Raw genomic sequence first — 22,885 nt, forward strand, 5'->3', positions numbered from 1 at the left:
CTGGATGAAACATGTCTGGCCAACACGACTATTAAGAGGGGTAGGAGAAGAAGAAAACTAGCATTTGTGAGTGCCTACTATAGATTAGACACATATAAATGTTCATCCCACAAAATTACCACCATCTTGGAGTCAGCATTATTATCTCCTTTTATAGATGAAGAAACAGAGGCACAAAAGGAAGAGTTATTTGGTAAGATTCAAACACAAGCTTGTTCTCTGCCCTATGCAATGCTGTCCCATCATTGTTTAGCATGGCCAATGTAACCAGGACAATCCACAACTGACTATTTATGTTCTCAGTTATGTTGGGTACCTGCTATTCTTATGTGCATATGAGTAATTGTTTTTCTACAGCCTCAGCTCAATGAATTTACACAATCAGAAAAACGACAGTATCAGAGAACATTTGGGGAAATAAAGAGTAGAACCTAATAAGTTATAGTGAAGTTCCCATAATATTCTGCTGGAAAAGAAGTTCAGGAAGTACGTTGAGGACTATGGTTGAAAAATCCAAATGGATGCTTCAGAGGGAGGGGCAGTTGTTGCATGTGTATGTGTGTGTGTGTGTGTGTGTGTGTGTGTGTGTGTGTGTGTGTAGTTTACCTCACCACTGAATCAACCTAAATCTTAGAACATTTAAGTAACTCCCTATCACATTCCCAGCAGTATAACATAGGAAACACACGAGAAGTCATAATTCTGAAGGGTAAAGTAAAGATTAGCAGTACTAACATAAGAAATCACACAGAAAGACTAAAGTATTAAATGTATTTAAAGATTAAAGAATCAAAAGTTTTAACTAAACCACATTTCTCTAGTAAGAGTTCACTAGATAAGTGGCCTTATTTGGGTCCCAAATTTGAAAAAGTATAACTAATAGATAAGTGACAATCGAAATTATACTTCCCATCAATGTTAGACAATTTTAAATATCATAATCAATTACATCAGTATTCATTATTATATTTGGTACTAACTTGAAATAAAGGTGAAATCAGACCTAAAAAATCTGTCAATCAGACCTAAAGAACCTCAAAAGCAAAAATTAGTCACACTAGGAAGAAAACAAATTCTTACATTTTTCCCTGCCTCAAGAAATAACACAAGATTGGGAATACAATAATTCAGATTAAACCTGATAGGCGGTCAAAAAATCATGATATAAATTGCAATTATAAAAAATAGTACCTCAAATTTCATTCTTTTATTTGCTCAACAATTTTTAGAGATCTGTATTTACCGATTGAAATGTGCAAGAGAAAAGTAAATTGTTTTGGAATATTTCCTAAAGCAACTGTAAAAAAATTGAAAGGTAAATGATTCTATCAGAAAATACTCCTAGATTTATAAAACCTTAGAAAAGAAAAGCTGTTTAGAAGCAACATCAGAGGAGTCAATAACCTATATGAGAGGTGTCAATAACCCAGAAAGAGATTTCTGGGCAGAAAAGATGGATCCTGGAAAGTGAAGCAGTATAGCTCAGGAAGCAGTGAAGACTATGTTGTCTATGACGATGCCTAACCTGGTCCCCAAGCACCCAGCAGAACCAGCCTCGACTCACCACCCTACCTTGCACTCCTCTTCCTATAAGCTCACGTGTATTGCATCCATCTTTATCACCATCCCAGGGGTAGGAATGGTTTTAAGAATTAACTGGACTTGCATTGCATAACATTACTCTTCAAAAGGTTGCCATAGGTAGACTAAACACTTTTTGAAGGATGACTACACACTATCCATATTTTTATCCCTTGGATTTGAGTCCATAGTACATATATAAATTGTAGTATGTTTACAGAGATATAAGAACCCACTGGAGTGTTTCTTAATGCTCTGTTTGGCCACCAGATGTCAGTGTATGATAAAGAATGCTGGAACACTGCTGCTTGTTTCTAGTTAGAAAGAATTGAAAAGGCAGTTTTGATGAGTTTAATTTGCCAGTGAAAAAGAAGAAGTAAATTTGGCAGGTACTTCACTGGGAGAAGATATGGTGAACAGGTGAGGATTTCTGGTTCCCACTAAGCATCAGTTAGTGATACTATGCCCTAGAGATGGAAAAGTTTTTCTCCACTTTTCAAAGAAGTATCAAAGTGTTTTTTTCCTTTTTTAAGAAGTTAAAAGAGCATGCTAAGCACATAGTAGGAGCTCAATTAAGCACAAACAGATTAACCTAAGTTAGAAAAATCCTAGACTTTGTGGAATTTTGTTTAAGAATATTCAAAATATATAATATCTGCATAAATGACTAGGGATTTAACAATCATACTGATGGGAATGGAAGTAAACTAAAAGCCAAAAATATCAATGCAAGAAAGTTATATTATGTAAAAAAATCAAATTTTCAAACAAATGGCTGAAAGTTCTCAAGATTTCATAATTAGACTTAGAAAATATTTGGTTTTTTAATCAGCTAAAGCTTACTTTACAATACAAAACACTATTTCAATATATGGACATAAAAAGTACAGTTCTCATGACCTGTTGATTCTACTTCCTCAATATAGTTCAGATTCATCCACTTCTTCCTAGTTCTACTCTACTGCTGTACTGTAGACATTCCTAATTTCTCATGCTTATCTGTCTCCCTACTCTGCAGCTTTGCTTCTTCAAACTCATTCTCCACCCTGCAGCCACAGGGATCTTCAAAAACACAAGTCTGGGCCAGGCACTGTGGCTCACGCCTGTAATCCCGCATTTCGGGAGGCCAAGTTGGGCAGATCACTTGAGTTCAGAAGTTCAAGACCAGTCTGGACAACATGGCGAAACCCTGTGTCTACTAAAAATACCAAAATTTGCTGGGTGTGGTGGTGTGCCTGTGGTCCTAGCTACTCGGGAGGCTGAGGTGGGAAGATCACTAGAGGCAGAGGTTGCAGTGAGCTGAGATCGTGCCACTGCACTCCAGCCCAGGTGACAGAGTGAGACCCTGTCTCAAAAACACAAACAAACAAACAGCCCACAAGTCTGACCATGCTATTTCCTTCTTTAGATCACCAGTAACTTCCTAATGCCTTCAGCATGAAGCCCAGCCACTTGCAAGGGCTGAATAGCTCTTCAGGATCTGTCTCCTGTTTGCCCACTTACACTGACTTTTCCCTATCCTCTGTACCCCAGAAATGAACACTTTATGCAGGTGTCACCCACCATACCACTGCATGCAATGATGTTCTTTCTGCCTGGGGAATATTCTCATTCACATTTCATCATGTTAATTTTTACTTAGCCTTTAGATGCGGCTCATTTACCTCCTCTTCCAAGAATTATTCCACGATTTCATCTTTCCCAATACCACCCCCTTACACACACATAGTAGGTTAGGTGGATACTATATATGTAAGTGTATGAAGCAGCATTTATGCATTGCAGCAACTATAGCTGTTTACTATTTTCTCCTTTTACACATGACACTCCTTTATTGTTCTATCTCATCTGGCACTTATACACTTTGAATGAATGATCTTAGCTATCTGGTGGCTAACCCTTATCCTAAGAGATATAAAATCCAAGGCCTAGAGATGGGCTCAGTAGCCCATGCTCACACATACTTAGTCATTTGTAGAGCTTGGAGTAGTAGCCAGATACCTGAATCCAAGTCCTGGACTCTTTCCAGTGTTCTTGGTTACTTCTATTGGCCATTCAGTGAGAATCACTTCATAGACACATAGCGGAGATCATTATTACGGAGTATTAATAGAAGGGCCATGTCGTCTCAACTATTCACCGTCATTCTAATGTAATGTAAGATATAGGAAACTTACAATCTTCATAGCCTAACATGGAGGGTTGCTAGATGTCTGTAGTTAAATGACTTTATAAAATATCAAAGTAGATAAGGCCTGGGGTAAGTTTCCCTGATAAATAACTATATTGGTTGCCACAGCAAAAGGAAATATTAGAATTGAGAAGGGACAGAAAAAGATGCTTAGTGAAAATTTTATTTTTCCAGGAGGCACTTATCCTTCCCTGATGTTGAAAAAATCACAAGTCAATAAAGCATATTAAGAATCCATGAGTCAGTCAGAACTCTGGTTCATGACCCCTTAAGGGACAGAGCTTTCACAACAGTATCTATCTGATTCTAGGAACAATAAGAATTAATTATCATAATACTCAAAAACCATAAAAGTGGCATTTGAAATGGAGGCACAACAGAAAAACTCTCACTTACTCGGAAGCCTTCAGTGTAGATCTCCTAGGTCTTGTATTTGGGCCTCTGACATACCTATACAGCATTTCATTCTCCACTGAAAATGCACTCTAACCCTAGACCTCCAAATACTAATCTTGGGTTGTGAATCCTCTCAAAGGTCCTGCAACCTCTTAATGTCCCTTAAATGGGCTGGGAATCTGCTGTGAAATGACTGCTGCCATGTGAACTACTATGGCTGAACTTCATTCTTTGGCCTGGAGCTCCTTGAATATCTGTGTGCACCCAGAGAAGCCTACAATTGGGATAAGCTTTGGGCAGTGACCACAGAAGCATGACCTATGCTCCCCCAATAGACAATTATCTCATCCTCACAGTTAGCCTACATACAAGTCTTGACAGCCAGGGATGATTTTTTCTTGCACTGGTCTGAGATGCAGGTGTTGCATCATTGCTCATGTTAACATTCCAGTACTTCCATCCACTGAATACCAGATCAGAATGAGAATTACAATTTGACCAAGAACAGAAAAAAAAAAAAAAAAAAAAAGAGAAGATGAAAAGGGGAAGCAAATGTAAGAAGGTAAAGGCAGGTGGGGAAAATTCGGTAAAAATAGGAAGGGGAACTTATGTAGAGGTGCTCTATCAGGGAAATATTTCAGCCTAATGCGGTTAAGAATACATTGTCTTATTCCTCAAGTGCAAATATTTCAATCTTACAAGAGATTAGTGGTAACAGAAAGAAAGAGAGGCATGGTCTGTATAGCAACGTGTTCCCTTCCAAAGCTGAAGTATTCCAAAACTAGAAAATAAAAGCCTATCAATTTTGTGAGTAAGTGACAGTCTCTGGAGACACTCGGGTAGAGTGCTTGGGGAGCAGGGAGGAACCGAGGTTAGCATAGAGGCTTGTGGGTTGTCAGGAAAAGAAAAGATAGCAAAACTATGAGAATATGGTAATTGTAGTAGCCTAATGCTTTATTTTATTTTTAGGTTGTCAGAAGGGAAATGCATTTTTCTGTAGGTTGAGGAGATGGAACAAGTGGAGGATAAACCAAATGGGCAAGAACAAGAGAATTACCAGTTAAACAAATTCCCAGGGCAAGTCGGGAGAAAGAAAGCAAACACAAATAGAAAGCTAAATGTTAGAGGAAGTCAAGATAATGTATACTGTCTGAATTAAAAGAAAACAACATTTTTAAAAGGTGAATAGCTAAAGATTATAATATACCTTTCCAAATGGTGTCAATTTTAATTTGTTACAGCAATAGCTTATAATATACATCCGTCCTGAGTCCTAAATGTTATTCTCAGATATTAAACAAATTGATACTTTATTGGGTGAAAAACTTACTCAAACTTCCTGTGGCTTATTTTCTGGCAAAATTTCTTACTGATACTTGGTGTAATACAATTATGTAATGCCAATTTAAATAATTTAACATGTTTGAGATGTTGAAGTATCTCAAAGATACTGGAAGGGAGCTTCATGAATAGTGTCAGTTTAAATTTTATGAAAGTATCTTCATCTACAAAAGAGGATTCCAAGAACAAGATATGGTATACTCTCTTTTCTTTAATAAAATAAGGAAAATTCTGTAGGAATTGCTTTTAACATTCCTCTCTCCCACTACTGAAAGTTTGTTTTCTGGAAGTCAAAATTGACATTATGTTTTACTTCTGAGCAGTCAATACATTTTTCTTAAATCTTTTGAATATTCCTCAGTAGATAGTTTTACTGGATTAAAATTGACCATCTCAAGCTGCCACATTTAAACAGAGGCTGAGTTTTCCATTGATTATCAATTATTTTACTTTTTACTGTTTTATCATTGGAAACTCTCTTGACAGTCGCAAGTTGTTAAAATACTGCTTTTTTCCTTATTCTTTTGCTTTATAAATCACTACCATCAACTATTTATGTAGGTGCCAGAAAATAGGTCACCAAGCATTTAGTCACAATTATGACTACTCAGATAGAAATCAATCCTGTAATTTTAGACAAATAAATGTGAAAATACTATTTTTATCTTGTTCTAATCAACTATGAAATGTTAAGCCACTTCTGTATCCAGCCTCCCATAAAACTGGGTTTGACACACTCGTGACTATTAATATGAAGTGTGTTTCAAATTCAGTTTTTGGAGGGCGGGATCAAGATGGCCAACTAGAAACAGAGGCTCTCATTGAAAAGAAACCTAATAAGCGTGTGAATCCTTCACCACAACTGAAGTATCAGGTTTTCTCATCAGAACTGACTAGTTGGCTGGCGTGATCCACGGAGGGGAAGAGCAGTGTGGTGCGGCCCACCTGAGAGCCACACAGGGCGTGGGAAGCCCCCACCCCCGAGCCAAGGGAGGCAGTGAGTGAGCATGCAACACAGCCGGGAAAACTGTGCTTTTTTTCATGGAAATGTGCAATCCATGGATCAGAAGACCCTACTTACAAACCCATGCTACGGGCACCAAGCATCCCAACCCCAGAGCTACAGAGATTCTCAGCAGCCTCTCAGCTGGAACCTGCTGAAGCCTGCCAAGCTCCCAGGGGGAGGAGCGACCAGCACCACAGCTGTGGCTGCCTGCTGTCTAAGCCATTTATGCCCCTTGGTGGAAGGGCAGCAGCCAGCCCTGGGAGGCACAACTGCCTAACATGCTAAGCTCCCTGGGTGGGGGAAGGGCAACATCCATTCCTATAGCTCCAGGCCACGCTTTTCCCCTGCTGGAGCCAGGAAAGCTGGAGAGTTTGGTCCCAAGACTTGTCCCCCGTAGCCCAACACACTAGGTGTGGCAGACTGCTGCCAGAGTGCCTCCTCAGGCCTGAACCTGACCCATTCATCCTCACTGGGTGAGGCTTCTCTGCAGCAACTCCAATAACTCCAGCCAGAGGCTCAGGGACAGAAAATGGATCTCCCTGGGCCTGAGTCCCTAGGGGAAGGGGTGGCCTCGGTCTCTGCAGACCAGCAGACTCAGCCTTTCTTCCAGGTAGTTCTGAGGAATCTGGGCAGCCCAGACAAGTGGGTTTCTCCCTAGCGAAACACACTCCCTCCACCAAGGGACAGTCAAAGTGATTCGTTAAATGGGTCCTATTCCCCATGCCACCCAACTGGGTGAGACCCTCCAACAATAGGGTTGTCAGACACCCTATACAGGAGTGATCCTACTGGCATCAGGTTGGTGACCCTTGAGGTCAGAGATCCCAGAAGAAGGAGCAGGCACCCATCTTTGCTTTTCTCCAGTCTCCTTGAGTGACATCTCCAGGCATGGGAGCAAATCAGATGAATAGGATCTGAAGTGAACCCCCAGCAAACCACATTAGCCCTACAGAAGAGGGAACTGGCCATTGGAAAACAAACAAACAGAAAGCAACAACAACAGCATCAACAACAACAAAAAAGGCCCCATAAAAAACCTCATCCAAGGGTCAGCAGCCTCAAAGATCGTAACTAGACAAACTCGTGAAGATGAGAAACGATCAATGATAAAATGCTAAAAACCCAAAAGGCCAGAGTGCCTTTTCTCCTCCAAATGATGGCAATGCCTCTACAACAAGGGTGTAGAACTGGACGGATGATGAGATGACTAAATTCACAGAAGTAGGCTTCAGAAGATGGGTAATAAAAAACTATGCTGAGCTAAAGGAGCATGTTCTAACCCAAGGCAAAGAAGCTAAGAGCCTTAATAAAAGGTTAGAGGAGCTGCTAACTAGAATAACGAGTTTAGAAAGGAACATAAATGACCTGCTGGAGCTGAAAAACACAGCACAAGAACTTCGTGACGCATGCACAAATACCAATAGCTGAATCAACCAAGTGGAAGAAAGGATATCAGAATTGGAAGACTATCTTGCTCAAATAAAGTATTCTTTTTTCTCTAGTCTTGCATGCAGACAAGACTAGAGAAAAAAATGAATGAAAAGGAACAAAGCCTCCAAGAAATATGGGACTTTGTAAAAAGACCAAACCTACAATTAATTAGAGTACCTGGAAGAGACAGGGAGAATGGAAACAAGGTGGAAAACACACTTCAGGATATTATCCAGGAGAACTTCCCCAACCTAGCAAGAAAGGCCAACATGCAAATTCAGGAAATATAGAACACACCACTAAGATACTCCATGAGAAGATCAACCCCAAGATACATAATCATCAGATTCTCCAAGGTCAAAATGAAGGAAAAAATGTTAAGGGCAGCCAGAGAGAAAGGTCAGGTTACCTACAAAGGGAAGTCCATCAGACTAACAGTAGACTCCTCAGCAGAAACTCTACAAGCCAGAAGGGATTGGGGTCCAATATTTAACATTCTTAAAGAAAATAATTTTCAACCCAGAATTTCATATCCAGCCAAACTAAGCTTAATAAGCAAAGGAGAAATAAAATCCTTTACAGACAAGCAAATGCTGAGAGATTTTGTTACCACCAGGCCTGCCTTGCAAAAGCTCCTGAAAGGGGCACTAAATATGGAAATGAAATCCAGTACTAACCACTGCAAAAACATACCAAAATATAAAGGCCAATGACTCTATGAAGAAACTGTATCAACTAGTGTGCAAAAGAACCAAACAGTATCATAATGACAGGATCAAATTCACACATAAAAATAACCTTAAATTTAAATGGGCTAAATGGCCCAATTAAAAGACACAGACTGGCAAACTGAATGACGAGTCAAGACCCATCAGTGTGCTGTATTCAGGAGACCCATCTCACATGCAAAGTCACACATAGGCTTGAAATAAAGGAATGGTGGAAAATTTACCAAGCAAATGGAAAGCAAAAAAGCAGCGGTTGCAATCCTAGTCTTTGACAAAACAGACTGTAAACCTACAAAGATCAAAAAAGACAAAGAAGGGCATTACATAATGGTAAAGGGAACAATTCAACAAGAAAAGCTAACTATTCTAAATATATATGCACCCAATACAAGAGCACCGAGATTCATAAAACAAGTTCTAATAAGTCTCTTTGTAGGTCTCTACACACAGTAATAGTGAGAGACTTTAACACCCCAATGTCAATATTAGACAGATCAATAAGACAGAAAATTAACAAAGATATTCAGGACTGAACTCAGCTCCAGATCGAGTGTACCTAATAGACATTTACAGAACTCTCTACCCCAAATCAACAGAATATACATTCTTCTCAGTGCCACACGGCACTGATTATGAAATTGACCACATAATTGGAAGTAAAACACTCCTTGTCAAATGCAAAAGAACTGAAATCATAACAGTCTCTCAGACCACAGTGCAATCAATTTAGAATTCAGGATTAAGAAACTCACTGAAAACCATGCAATTACATGGAAATTGAACAACTACTTCTGAAGGACTCCTGGGTAAATAATGAAATTAAGGCAGAAATCAAGATGTTCTTTGAAACCAAAGAGCAGAGACAATGTACCAGAATCTCTGGGACACAGCTAAAGCAGTGTTAAGAAGGAAATTTATAACACTAAATGCCCACATCAGAAAACTAGAAAGATCTCAAGTCAACACACTAACATCAGAATTAAAATAGCTAGAGAGGCATGAGCAAATTAATCCAATAGCTAGCAGAAGACAAGAAATAACTAAGATCAGAGCAGAATTGAAGGTGATAGAGACGCAAAAAAAACCCTCCACAAAAGCAATGAGTCCAGGAGCTAATTTTTTGGAAAAAAAAAAAAAATAGATAAACCACTAGCTAGACTAATAAAGAAGAAAAGAGAGAAGAATCAAATAGACACAATAAAAAGTTATAAAGGGGATATCACCATTGACCCCACAAAAATACAAACTACCATCAGAAAATACTATATTTCTAAATATATAGTATAGTATATAAATACTATACGAGCACCTCTATGCAAATCAACTAGAAAATCTGAAGAAATGGATAAATTCCCGGACATATACAGTCTCCCAAGTCTAAACCAGGAAGAAGTAAAGTTACTGAATAGACCAATAACAAGTTCTGAAATTGAAGCAGTAATTAATAGCCTACCAACCGAAAAAAGCCCAGGACCAGATGGATTCACAGCTGAATTCTACCAGAGGTACAAAGAGAAGATGGTACCATTACTTCTGGAACTATTCCAAACAACTGAAAAGGAAGGACTCCTCCCTAACTAATTTTACGGAGCCAGCATCATCCTGATACTGAAACTGGGAAGAGACACAATAAAAAAAGAAAACTTCATGCCAGTATCCATGATGAACATCAAAGCAAAAATCCTCGATCAAATACTGGCCAACCAAATCCAGCAGCACATAAAAATCTTATCCTCCACAATCAAGTCAGCTTCATCCCTGGGATGCAAAGCTGGTTCAACACAGACAAATCAATAAACATAATCTATCACATAAACAGAACCAAAGACAAAACCACATGATTATCTCAATAGATGCAGAAAAGGCCTTTGATAAATTCAACATCCCTTCACGTTAAAAACTCTCAATAAACTAAGTATTGATGAAACATACCTCAAAATAACAAGAGCTATTCATGACAAACCTACAACCAATATCATATTGAATGGGCAAAAGCTAGAAGCACTCCCTTTGAAAACCGATACAAGACAAAGATGCCCTCTCTCACCACTCCTATTCAATATAGTATTAGAAATTCTGGACAGGGCAATCAGGCAAGATAAAGAAATTAAGTGTATTCAAATAGGAAGACAGGAAGTCAAATTTTCTCTGTTTGCAGATGACATGATTGTATATTAAGAATACCCCGTCATGTCAGCCCAGAAACTCCCTAAACTGATAAGCAACTTCAGCAGTCTCAGGATACAAAATCAATGTGCAAAAATCACAAGCATTCCTTTACATCAATAATAGACAAGCAGAGAGACAAATCATGAATAAACTCCCATTCACAATAGCTACAAAGATAATAAAATATCTAGGAATACAGCTAACAAGGATGTGAAGGACCTCTTCAAGGAGAACTATAAACCACTGCTCAAGGAATTAAGACAGGACACAAAAAAATGGAAAACATTCCATCCTCATGGATAGGAAGAATCAATATTGTGAAATTGGCCATACTGCCCAAAGTAATTTGTAGATTAAATGCTACTTCCATCAAACTACCATTGACATTCTTCACAGAATTAGAAAAAACAACTACTTTAAATTTCATATGGAATTAAAGAAGACCCTGTATAGCCAAGATAATCCTAAGCAAAAAGAACAAAGCCAGAGGCATCAAGCACTTCAAACTATACTACAAGGCTACAGTGACCAAAACAGCATGGTACTGGTCCCAAAACAGATAGACAGACCAATGGAACAGAAGAAAGACCTCAGAAATGACACCATATATCTACAACCATCTGATCTTTGACAGACCTGACAAAAACAAGCAATGGAGAAATAAGCTCCTATTCAATACATGGTGCTGGGAAAACTGGCTAGTCATATGCAGAAAACTAAAACTGGACCCCTTCCTTAAACCTTATGCTAAAACTAACTCAAGATGGATTAAAGACTTAAATGTAAAACCCAAAACCATAAAAACCCTTGAAGAAAACCTAGGCAATACCATTCGGGAAATAGGCATGGGCAAAGATTTCATGATGAAAACACCAAAAGCAATTGCAACAAAAGCCAAAATTGACAAATGGTGTCTAATTAAACTAAAGAGCTTCTACAAAGCAAAAGAATCATCAGAATGAACAGGCAATCTACAGAATGTGAGAAAATTTTTGCAATCCACTCATCTGACAAAAGTCTAACATTCAGAATTGACAAGGAACTTAAATTTACAAAAACAAACAACCCCATCAAAAAATGGGCAAAGGATATGAACAGACACTTCTCAAAAGAAGATATTTACGTGGCCAATAAACATATGAGAAAAAGCTCAACATCACTGATCATTAGAGAAATGCAAATCAAAACCACAATGAGATACCATCTCAGGCCATTCAGAATGGCGATTATTAAAAAGTCAAGAATACATAGATGCTATAGATGCCATCGATGCTAGTAAGCCTGTGGAGAAACAGGAATGCTTTTACACTGTTGGGGGGAATGTAAATTAGTTCAACCATTGTGGAAGACAGTATGGCAATTCCTCACAGATCTGGAACCAGAAATACCTTTTGACCCAGCAATCCCATTACAGGGTATATACCCAAAGGAATATAAATCTTTCTACTATAAAGTCACATTCACACGTATGTTTACTGCAGCACTATTTACAATGGCAAAGTTATGGAACCAACCCAAATGCCTACCAATGATAGACTGGATAAAGAAAATGTGCTACATATACTCCATGGAATACTATGTAGCCATCAAAAGAAATGACATCATGTCCTTTGCAGGGACGTGGATGAAGCTGGAAGCCATCATACTCAGCAAACTAACACAGGAACAGAAAGCCAAACACCACGTGTTCTCATTCCTAAGTGGGAGCTGAGCAATGAGAACACATTGACACAGGGAGGGGAACAACACACACCAGGGCCTGCTGGGGGTGGGGACAAGGGGAGGGAACTTAGTGGATGGGTCAATAGGTGCAGCAAATCACCATGGCACATGTAAACCCAGATAACAAACCTGCACATTCTGCACATATATACCGGAACTTAAAGTTAAAAAAATCAATTTTAGGGCATACTAGCTATGCTGACTATGAAAATATATTTTGCATTTTTATGGTTCCTTTTACTTCAGCATTTCAAAGACATTAAACTTATTTAAATTTTCATTATATGAGAAAGGTATTATACAAAGTAACAGTAAGAGATTTTGCCAGAAAAGTAAGCAACAGGAAGTCTGAGTGAGTTTTTCACCCAATGAAATATCAATTTGTTTAATATCTGAGAATAGCATTTAGGACTCATGACAGATGTCCATGAATTCAAAATCAATTTCAAGTTAGCATGCCTGAGAAATTAAAAAAAAAAAAAAAAAAAACAGTATTCATCATATAGCTATGGAACAGAAATTTATAATTTAGTCACAAAAGAAAGAGAAATGGTATATTATTTTAATGAGAAAATTTCAAATATCATTAACTACTGTCTAGGTTTGCTGATGTCAGAAGTGATGGAAAATCTACAGCAGGTGAATCACATTATAGTCTGTAAATTCAATACTAATTTACTAGCATTACTACTTTTGAGAAAGTGCTGAAATTAAATTGCATTTATTAAATGACAATTGTTAGGGAACCACATCAAATGGGATTGGTCAAAACTGCAATTCAGACAGCTGCTCCACATTTTGACTTTTGTTGACCTCTAAGCAGTAAAATGTTGACCATTAGATAATGCTTTATGTAATTCTCATAGCTTGAGACACAGTATTCATTTAATAAGAATATATTACCTCATTAATATACTAAGCTAATATAAATATAATTTTTATTTATATAATATACTTAGTTAATATTATAAGTAATATAATTAGTTAATATAGAAGTTTAAAGTTAATAAAACATAGTTAGTGACTTATTTACCATATTATGCCTTATATTTTAATTTTTTCCAACTGTTTCAAATATATCATGTTTTATAAAAAACACCTTTGATGGTTATATTCATGTGTTAAATTTCCAAAGCCTTATTTGTCCAGCATGAGCAGATATCACTTTTCGAAAAAAAAAAAAAAAAAAACTTTGAACATTCAACATGTTGACATACTTTGCTAACAGATTTTCCCCACATGACCTCAAGTTTGATTTTTATGAATGAAAGCCTTTTGCACTGTTGCAGTGATGCATCAATTGTTACACTAATTGGGGATAAAAGGTCCTTTTAATGAAAATGGTCTGGAAACAAAAGGCAGCATGAGGAAGCAGAAGCTGTCACACTCTCGGACAGAAGGTGGCAGCAGCTGAAGGTCCTGAACTGTTCACAGGCCTTCTCCCTGTGCTTCATATTTTCACTCTTCACCAGCTCCTCACTTAGGTTTTGTTGTTTATTTTTGATAATAAAATAAATTATAACTAGAATAATGTAACTGTGTCAAAATCTGACTAAATAATCCATTCTTAACTAATTTTAATAAACACCAATTTATCAAATAATTTTGTATTTGAGATTATGATTTTTTATTGTTTTATGGACGAGTCCATTTGAGTTTCACTACACACCTTTAAAATTAATGTAGCATTATAATGTTTTAATATCTGTGTGTATGACCTGCTCATTTACTTTTCCCTGGAATATGGCCTCATTCATTCTTTATTCTAGGATATTAAAAAAAAAAAAAAAAAAAAGACAAATAAAAAAAAAATTCTTTATCACTCCTCTGTCAAGTTCCAAAAGAATCTTCTTAGAATTTTATTGGGATTGCTTGAACATTATGAAAATTGATAGGATCAATAGTTCTACTCAAGATCATGATATCATTTACTGAGGAGTAAAACTTGTCCCTCAGTAAAGTAATATAATTTGAATTTTTAGGTCCTTCACATCTATATTAGACTTATTTCTAGCAGATATAAGAAAAAAATAAAATTAACTTTTAAAAAATCATTTGTTTTGTGAATAATATGTCTCTTTCCTCATTATTCTATCTTACATGATGAAAATTTAGAGAGTTTAGTATATTTATGTTGTGCAAAATAAACATTATTCTGAACTCTCTCATTATTTTCTATGAATTTTTGGTTGCTTCCTGCAATTTTGTGAAGAAAATTACCTATTATTAAGTCTTCATTTCTGTAGCAAGTGCTTTAAATATATTATCATATTTAATCCTTACAATAAAAACCTTAGGAAATAATATATGGCGTGAGACACATATAACTAATTGTAAAAGTATGGGAAAGAGGAGAGACCACTGTGAAAACGGTAAGAGCTATCTGAATATGAAGTAGTAAAATTATTCCTCAATTATATCATCCATCTTCAAGCCTTGAACAATCATTGCTTTGCTTTTGGACTTTTTTACCAACCACTAACTAGTTATTTCTTGCCAAAAATTCACATGAACATATTCAAAAGCAAGCTCATCATCTTTCTTCACGACCCTTAAGTAACCTATTTTTCTTCTACGAATTCCTGTAACATTGTGTTTTATCAATTAAATGGTATTTAGTGCATTCTACTTCCCTCATCTCCCCTGCAGGATTATATAACACTGGAAAGTAGATGTTAATTATTTATAAATCTTTGTAGGCTTTCATTGATCATAAGATAAATAAATTGCAACTTCTCACAGGTCCTCTGGTCCGGGGGATGCAAGGGCTGTCATCCCGGAGTGCTGATGACATGTGTGCAACCTTCTCACTCACACTGACGCTTCACATATGGCTCAGCACAGTGAATAATCCTCCTTGCTTCTTCCCTCACTTTGACACACCTCCCGAAACAGCCAGTGCAGAATGTAGGACTTTCACAGAACTAACACAGGCACTCCCCAGAGGGGCCGTTCTAAGGAAGACCAGGGTCCTGTGCGGGATCATAGGGCAATGGACTTTATCATTGATTTAAAATAAGAAATTGATGGCAGCTTTTCATCCAGGCACAACATAGAGGCAACATACATCTAGGCTGCCCATAACATGTACCCCTTTAATAATAAAGATGATCGCCAAATTATGAACTATCCCTAAAATAGCCTGTAAGGTATCTCATCCTTTACCTGGAAGGAATTGGGTACTCTTAAATACAGTTGTTTCTTTTTTTCTTCTTTTCTTTTCTTTTTTCTTTTTTCCCCCTCCCGCCCCACCAAACCCCCCCCAACCCCCCACCCCCGCGCCGACGGCATTTCGCTGTTGTTGCCCAGGCTGGAGTGCAATGGCACGATCTCGGAGCACCACAACCTCCGCCTCCCGAGTTTAAGCGATTCTCCTGCCTCAGCCTCCCAAGTAGCTGGGATTACTGGCGTGCACCACCACACCCGGCTAATTTTTAATATTTTTAGTAGAGATGGGGTTTCTCCATGTTCGAACTCATGACCTCAAGTGATCCACCCACCTCGGCCTCCCTAAGTACTGGGATTACAGGCGGTGAGCCACTGCGGCCACATTTTCTTTAAAGACAAGTGATAATGGCTCAGCCAATATATTACAGACATGCATTATGTAGTTTATCTTACTATTAAAACCTCCAAAAGAGAAAAATCAATGTAAATTATTGTAGTGGCCCTTCATCCCCAACACACTTTTTTTTTTCCGTCAGCACCAGCGCCCACCCCTCTGTGTACCTCACCAGGATGCTTACGTCAAACTCGTTAAGAGCTGCAGCCAGCTCGCCGATGCCCGTGTGGCCTTTGGCTTCGTCAGTGGGCGAGGTAGCTTGAGCAGCATTGGAGATGCCGGCGATGGCCTCCTGGACTTGTTTGAACACATAATCTCGGTTGGCTCTAGTAGCGGCAACATCTGGGTGGCGGAGAAATGCTTGAGAGGCAGTGTACAGCATTGTGGCATTCTTCTTCAGAGCCCCTCGGGCGGCTGCCATCTCATCTCGACAATGAGGATCCTTCAGCTCCTGTGTGTGTAACACATGAAAGCTGTCACACACATGAAATTTGCATGGAAATATTTGCAACAGAGCTTGGAGTCACAGACTCTTAGTAACACACTGAACTTCAGAAACCCTTGTGCTGTTTCTAGCTGCCAGGCCTTTGCATATACTGTTTTGTTTGTTTGTTTTATAGAGACAGAGTCTGGCTCTATCACCTAGGTTGGAGTACAGTGGTGTCATCAAAGCTCACTGCAACCTCCATCTCCTGGGCCCAAGTGATCCTCCTTCTTCATCCTCTTAAGTGGCTAGAACTACAGGTGCATGCTTCTACACCTGGCTAACTAAAAAAAAAGAAAAAAAAAAAAAAACAATTGTGGAAGTGGGGTCTGGCTATGTTGCCCAGGTGGGCCTTGAACGCCTGGCCTCAAGGAAATCTCCCACCTCTGCTTCCCAAAGTGCTGGAATTACAGCCATGAGTGACCACGACTGGCCTACTGTCCCTTCTATATGAAATGCCTGAGCTTTCCTCCTCTGCCCTACCCTTTCACCTGACAGGGCTCCACTGACTTGGCACATCCTCCACCCAACTTTCTAAGCTGTGTCCCCTTTTATCTGTTCCCACAAGACACTATTCCTCTCCTATCACTAACACTTATCCTACTTTACTGTATTATTTGAGCATATATTTTTCTTCTATAATGTGCCTCTAATGACAGCAGGGAGCCCTAGTTGTCTTATTCAGTGGCTCTTCAGTCATTAGCACAGTGGCTGACCTATAGGAGGCATTCAATAAAATATTGCTGAAAGAATATAAAAACCAAGCCACCAACAAGGTAAGCTGATTGCATGGGCCACAGAGTAAGTTATGAACAGAGAGAAAACCTGAAAACGTCAGTCTTCTGAGGCCCTCCTTGCCTCCATATTCAATTACTGTTACAAACCTGGGAAACCAAACTTCTGATTTTTGCTCAGCACATCAATGTCCCTTCATTATCATTTTCAGAATAGGGTCCCTTCTTTGTTGTTGTTGACAGCCTCTAATGGCAGCTCATCATTAAGTTTAGAGAACAGAAAATAACAGGCCAAAGACGATTTGTTTTCCTTGTTTTGGATGACAAAATAATACCACTAGGGAGTCTCTTTATTTCCGTCTTTAAAGACTGTTGTTGAGAAAATGTTCACACAATTTTCAGAAATGTCAAAGTGGTGCTGCTCTCTGAGAGCCATGCAGGATTGCCAGCTGTGTATCTCTAGGAGAATATTCTTCCAGCTGGAAAACATCAGTAAAGGGTATTTGAACCACTGGGTTTCTCGTCCTATTTGCTCATTTGGCATATGATAGATGAATGACCTGGTAACAAGAAATTACATCTTCTGTTTTGTTGGTCAAAATAATTCTGAGATAAACACATTATATTTTATATCTATGATTTTCAAGAAAATTGGTAATAATGAACAATTTACTGAACCATCTTTTTTCCACTTTAAGCATTAAAAGATGGATGCTAGGTAACACAAACTCTAAATTGGGATTATTTAATTTGAGCCCCAGAGATGAAAATGGATAAACAGGTAACAAATATTTGAATGTATTCTCTACGCAGGGCAATGACTTGGGCACGAGAGGTAGGTTTCTCCTAAACAGTCATGAAAGCCTTTAGTAATATCAGAACATCTGGTCCAGAAATTCCATTCCTGGGTATCTATACTACAAAAAAAAAAAAAACCACAAAATGATAAAATAGATCTAAATACACAAGTGAGAAATGCGGGTTGCACAAATCTCTCCATAAAGATACTTGAAGAAACATGTTTTAACCATAAGAAAAAAACTGTAAACAATCTAAATATTGAATTATCAAGAATTGGTTGGAAAAAAACTACTGAAACCTTCATATTGGAGTATGTGATGATTAAAATTAGTTTCTAAAAATTAATAACATGAATACTATTTATAAGATAAAAAGCAGAACACAATATGCATATTTGTATGCATAGTATGATTTTAAATACATTAAAATGTGAAGATAAATATCTGAAAGAAAATATACCAAAATATCAGCACCATATTATTTGTGGGTGGTAGGGTATGATGTGTTTTTCCCCCTTCTTTCTGTTCTACTGTTTTTCTAAATTTTCTTGAAAGAGTCTGAACTAACAATCAACTAAAAACAAAGTATTAATGAAGCAAAAATAAATAATGTAGGTATTTTCATATGAACATCATCTATATTCTCGTGGCTTTTAATGTCAGCTACATGCTGACGACCCACATTTCTATCTCCAGGCCACACTTCTATTTGATGTTTCAATGTGGATATCTCAAAATCAACATATCTGTGTTGGTTATTTTAGGTGACAACTTGACTGGATTGAGGAGTGTCTAGAAGGCTGATGAAGCATTATTTCGAATGTGTCACTGTGAGAATGTTTTAGGAGGCAACCAGCATGTGAGCCAGTGAATTAAATGGAGAAGCTTCACCCTCAATGTAGCTGGGCACCATCCAGTGGGCTGAGGGAAAGATAGAACAAAAAGGTGGAGAAAGCATGAATTCATTCTCCGTCTCCCTTCCAGAGCAGAATGTCCTTCTCCTCCTGCCCTTGGACATCAGAACACCAGGTTCCTAGGCTTCTAGACTCTGGGGTCTGCACCAGTAGCCTCCTAGGCTCTCCATCTCTCACTATTCAGAGTAACTTTGCTCCTGTTTATATTACACGTTGGGCTACCATACAAGATTCCCTTCGAACAAGCAATTCTGCTGATAAAAACATATTTAAAAATAACCACATAAACTAAAATCACATTTATGTGTCTGTCTCACAAAGGACTAGCTCTTGGTTAAGTTCCTAATCCCAGCCTCCCTTAAGCCTGGCACAGAATGAACATTCAACAAATGTTTGTTGAGTGGAACTTTCCTGTTGGTCGGAGAGAAAGTTAGAGAAACTACGAATGGCCCAAAATGTTTTAAAAAATTCTGGAAGCAGTCGAGAGGATGGGTGAAAGGATTTTAGGAGATCCTTCTACATTTGGAAATATTTTTTCTATGGCCAAAGAATAAAAACCCACTCTGTGGGAACAAAATACTAAAGGTATCCAGTGAGCAAACAGAGCTAGCTAAAACTGACAAATCCCTAGGCAAAAGGGAGGCTGATATGGTCTGGCTCTGCATCCCCACCCATATCTCATTTTGAATTGTAACCCCCACATGTGGAGGGAGGGACCTATAATCCCCACGTGTGGAGGGAGGGAGGTGATTGGATCATAGGGGCGGTTTCCTCCATGCTGTTCTCGTGATAGTGAATGAGTTCCCACGGGGTCTGATGGTTTTATAAGGCAGTTTTCCCTGCTCTTGCTCACTCTCTCCTGCTGCCTTGTGAAGAAGGTGCCTACCTCCCTTTCCGCCATGATTGTAAGTTTCCTGAGGCCTCCCCAGCCATGTGGAACTGTGGGTCAATTAAATCTCCTTTCTTTGTAAATTACCCAGTCTCAGGGCAGTTCTTTGTAACAGCATGAGAAAGAACTAATACTGAGCCTGAGGAGATCCCAGGTCACACAGCATCATCAGAGTGACTCATGCTCGCCTGAGCTCTTCTCACCCCTTTTTCCCTTCCTCCCTTTCCCTGCTCCCCTCCCCTTTTCCCCCTGTTCTCTCTCTCTTTCTCCATCCCCCTCCATGCCTTTCCTCTCATTTTGTTCGTTTTCTTCTTCTCGTTCATAAAAATTTCACCCCACATACTACATATCCTGGGAGTGCATACGTGTGGTGGTGTTCACAAGACTAGGAGACAAAAAGTGAGGGCAAAGGGTGACATCCAGAGACTGACCACAGCACCACCCCACAGTTTAATAATTTTTATTTGACGTCAGAGCTGTGTTCCTACAGTGGATAGATTAGAGTGTAGTAGGGCTAGCAGACGGGGTCCCACCAGTGAAGCAAGTAATCTGTGGCCTGCATATAGGTGGGGGCCAGAGATTGGCCCAGAGCCCACCATGGCATCACAACTGGCCCCTGCAGGAAACAGTCTTTGTCATCACAGGTTCTTAGGGCATTTGATAGCAAGCAGACGCAGGTGATCCATTGTTCAGGCCTATAAAGCTATGGGGTTATGTAAACTCACCCATTTTCTCCCCTAGCATTTCCAAAATCTTTCCCACCTGTTGTCTTCTTGCTGCTACATAGTTAAGTTTCACCATCTCTTTTCCAAACTCTTTAAAACGGTTTGCAAGGTCTTGCTCATTTGTAGCATTTTTGACAGCTTCTAGGGCCTCTTCCACCTGCAGTGGTGAAAAACAACATACTTATTAGTGGATAGTATTTAAATATTATTCAACATGTTAGAAATGGAATTTGCACCCAAAAAATCTAAAACACTAGTATGTGTTAACATGTAAATGAAAAAATAGGAGAAGAGTTCCCCTAACAATCGTGTAGTTAGATTAAATAGTTGTTCAAGACTTAAAAAATATTTTGTATACAAAAGAAAATAATTGCTGAGCTCCTGGTGCATATAAAATCCTGTATTATATTTTATTAAAGTATGGTTTGGAAAGAATATCAACCTTTAAGTAGAAACACTAAGGAAAATATATTTGAGAAAAAATACTGAAGTTTAGAAAAAAGTCTAGAAGCCTTCAGAAGAGAAAATGGTTTACAAACAAAAGACTGGAGAAATTCCTGAGCTGCTAAAAATTTAGGACGGCATGAATCTGCAACCAATGTTGACAACATCTCTAGGACTGGGACTAAAGGGATTATCTTTTTTTTTTTTTTTTTTTTTTTTTTTTGAGACAGAGTCTTGCTCTGTCGCCCAGGCTAGAGTGCAGTGGCACAATCTCAACTCACTGCAAGCTCCGCCTCCTGGATTCAAGCCATTCTCCTGCCTCAGCCTCCCTAGTAGCTGGGACTACAGGTGTCCACCACCATGCCTGGCTAAATTTTTTTTTTTTTTTTGTATTTTTAGTAGAGACGGGGTTTCACCATGTTAGCCAGGATGGTCTTGATCTCCTGACCTCGTGATCCACCCACCTCGGCCTCCCAAAGTGCTGGGATTACAGATGTGAGCCACCGCGCCCGGCCTAAAGGGATTATAGTTTTAAGCTGAGTTTATACCTCTCCATCCAATGGAAAGAGGAAATATTGTTTCCTTGAAAGCAAGTGAATTTGAAGTTTTGTTGCTACCTGACTGACAGGGACTTAGCGGACTCCTTCACCACAATATCTTAATTTTAGCTAATTGTATCCACAGATGGGATAACTTAAAGGTTTACCGATTGTGGATTTTTTCACACCATATTGAAGTTAAGATCATTGTGGAGAGGAGAAAAATACTTCTCAAAACTTAAATTATTTATAAAGGAATTTTGATGCTATACCACTAAGGTGGTATCAATTGGAGTGGAATGGGGGTGGACAGGATGATGGCAAGCACACTGCCCTACCAATGTGCCATGCTTCCAAATTCCCACAAACTGTCTCCCTGAACTTTTCCATAGTAGCATTGGACCTGAATTGTGAATTCCATCAAAATTCCTTTATAAATAAGTTAAGTTTTGAGAAGTATTATTCTCCCCTCCACAATGATCTTAACTTCAATATGGTGTGAAAAATTCCACAATCGGTAAACCTTTAAGTTATCCCATCTGTGGATACAATTAACTAAAATTAAGATATTGTGGTGAAGGAGTCCACTAAGTCCCTGTCAGTCAGGTAGCATCTTCATAGAAATAATTTCATCAGTGGAAATAGCCAAGAACACGGTCCTGAGTGAATAAAGCACAAGACAGACATGTTTTTGGAAAATCAACTGTTCTTAAACATGAAGGGAGTCTGATAGAGGCCCCCAACTAGTTCCATTTCCTGAGAGAGGAATGGAGTGCTAAGGCAGCTTTGAAAGAAAGAGGAATGAGAAATGCAGGAAATACTTGGGCAGCATTCAGATAGACTCTTGCTTAATTTTGGGCAAATTAAAGGGCATTATACAGACAGTGCATTGTTTGACAATTCTGAAACACAAATGACAACTACAATGGCTGAAAATAGCCATAGATTATATTAACTCAAATCTGAACTTAATTGAGGCTTGACACAATCACAAAGGTGGCTAATTTCACTTCCTTATCAAGTGCACTAAGCAAAGGAAAAGAATATGTATCTAAGCCAGTAATAATGAATATCATCAAGTCTTTTGTCCCAGAGATATGTAATACCATTCAATTTACCAAATAGGCTAACTCCTTTTAGTAAGGAAAGAGTGGTAGCAAGCAAAGGAAGTAATTTGGAATGATACTGGTGGCGGGGGTTGAGAGGGAGGTTAATCTAGATGCCACATA

The 22,885-nt window shown here is 38.6% G+C and overlaps 1 protein-coding gene across 2 annotated transcripts in view; it reads right to left on the reverse strand.

Annotated features, from left to right (window-relative positions):
• Positions 1 to 22,885, reverse strand: part of CTNNA2 (catenin alpha 2) — a 1,167,663-nt gene that overhangs the window by 768,925 nt on the left and 375,853 nt on the right. For both annotated transcript variants that reach the window (XM_015112724.3, NM_001266343.1), the window contains 2 exon segments: positions 20,711 to 20,830; positions 16,312 to 16,578 (listed from right to left, as the gene is read on the reverse strand). In XM_015112724.3, coding sequence (XP_014968210.1) covers positions 16,312 to 16,578; positions 20,711 to 20,830 — 387 coding nt within the window.

Source organism: Macaca mulatta, chromosome 13 (assembly GCF_049350105.2).
Source record: "Macaca mulatta isolate MMU2019108-1 chromosome 13, T2T-MMU8v2.0, whole genome shotgun sequence".
Taxonomy (NCBI): Eukaryota; Metazoa; Chordata; class Mammalia; order Primates; family Cercopithecidae; genus Macaca; species Macaca mulatta.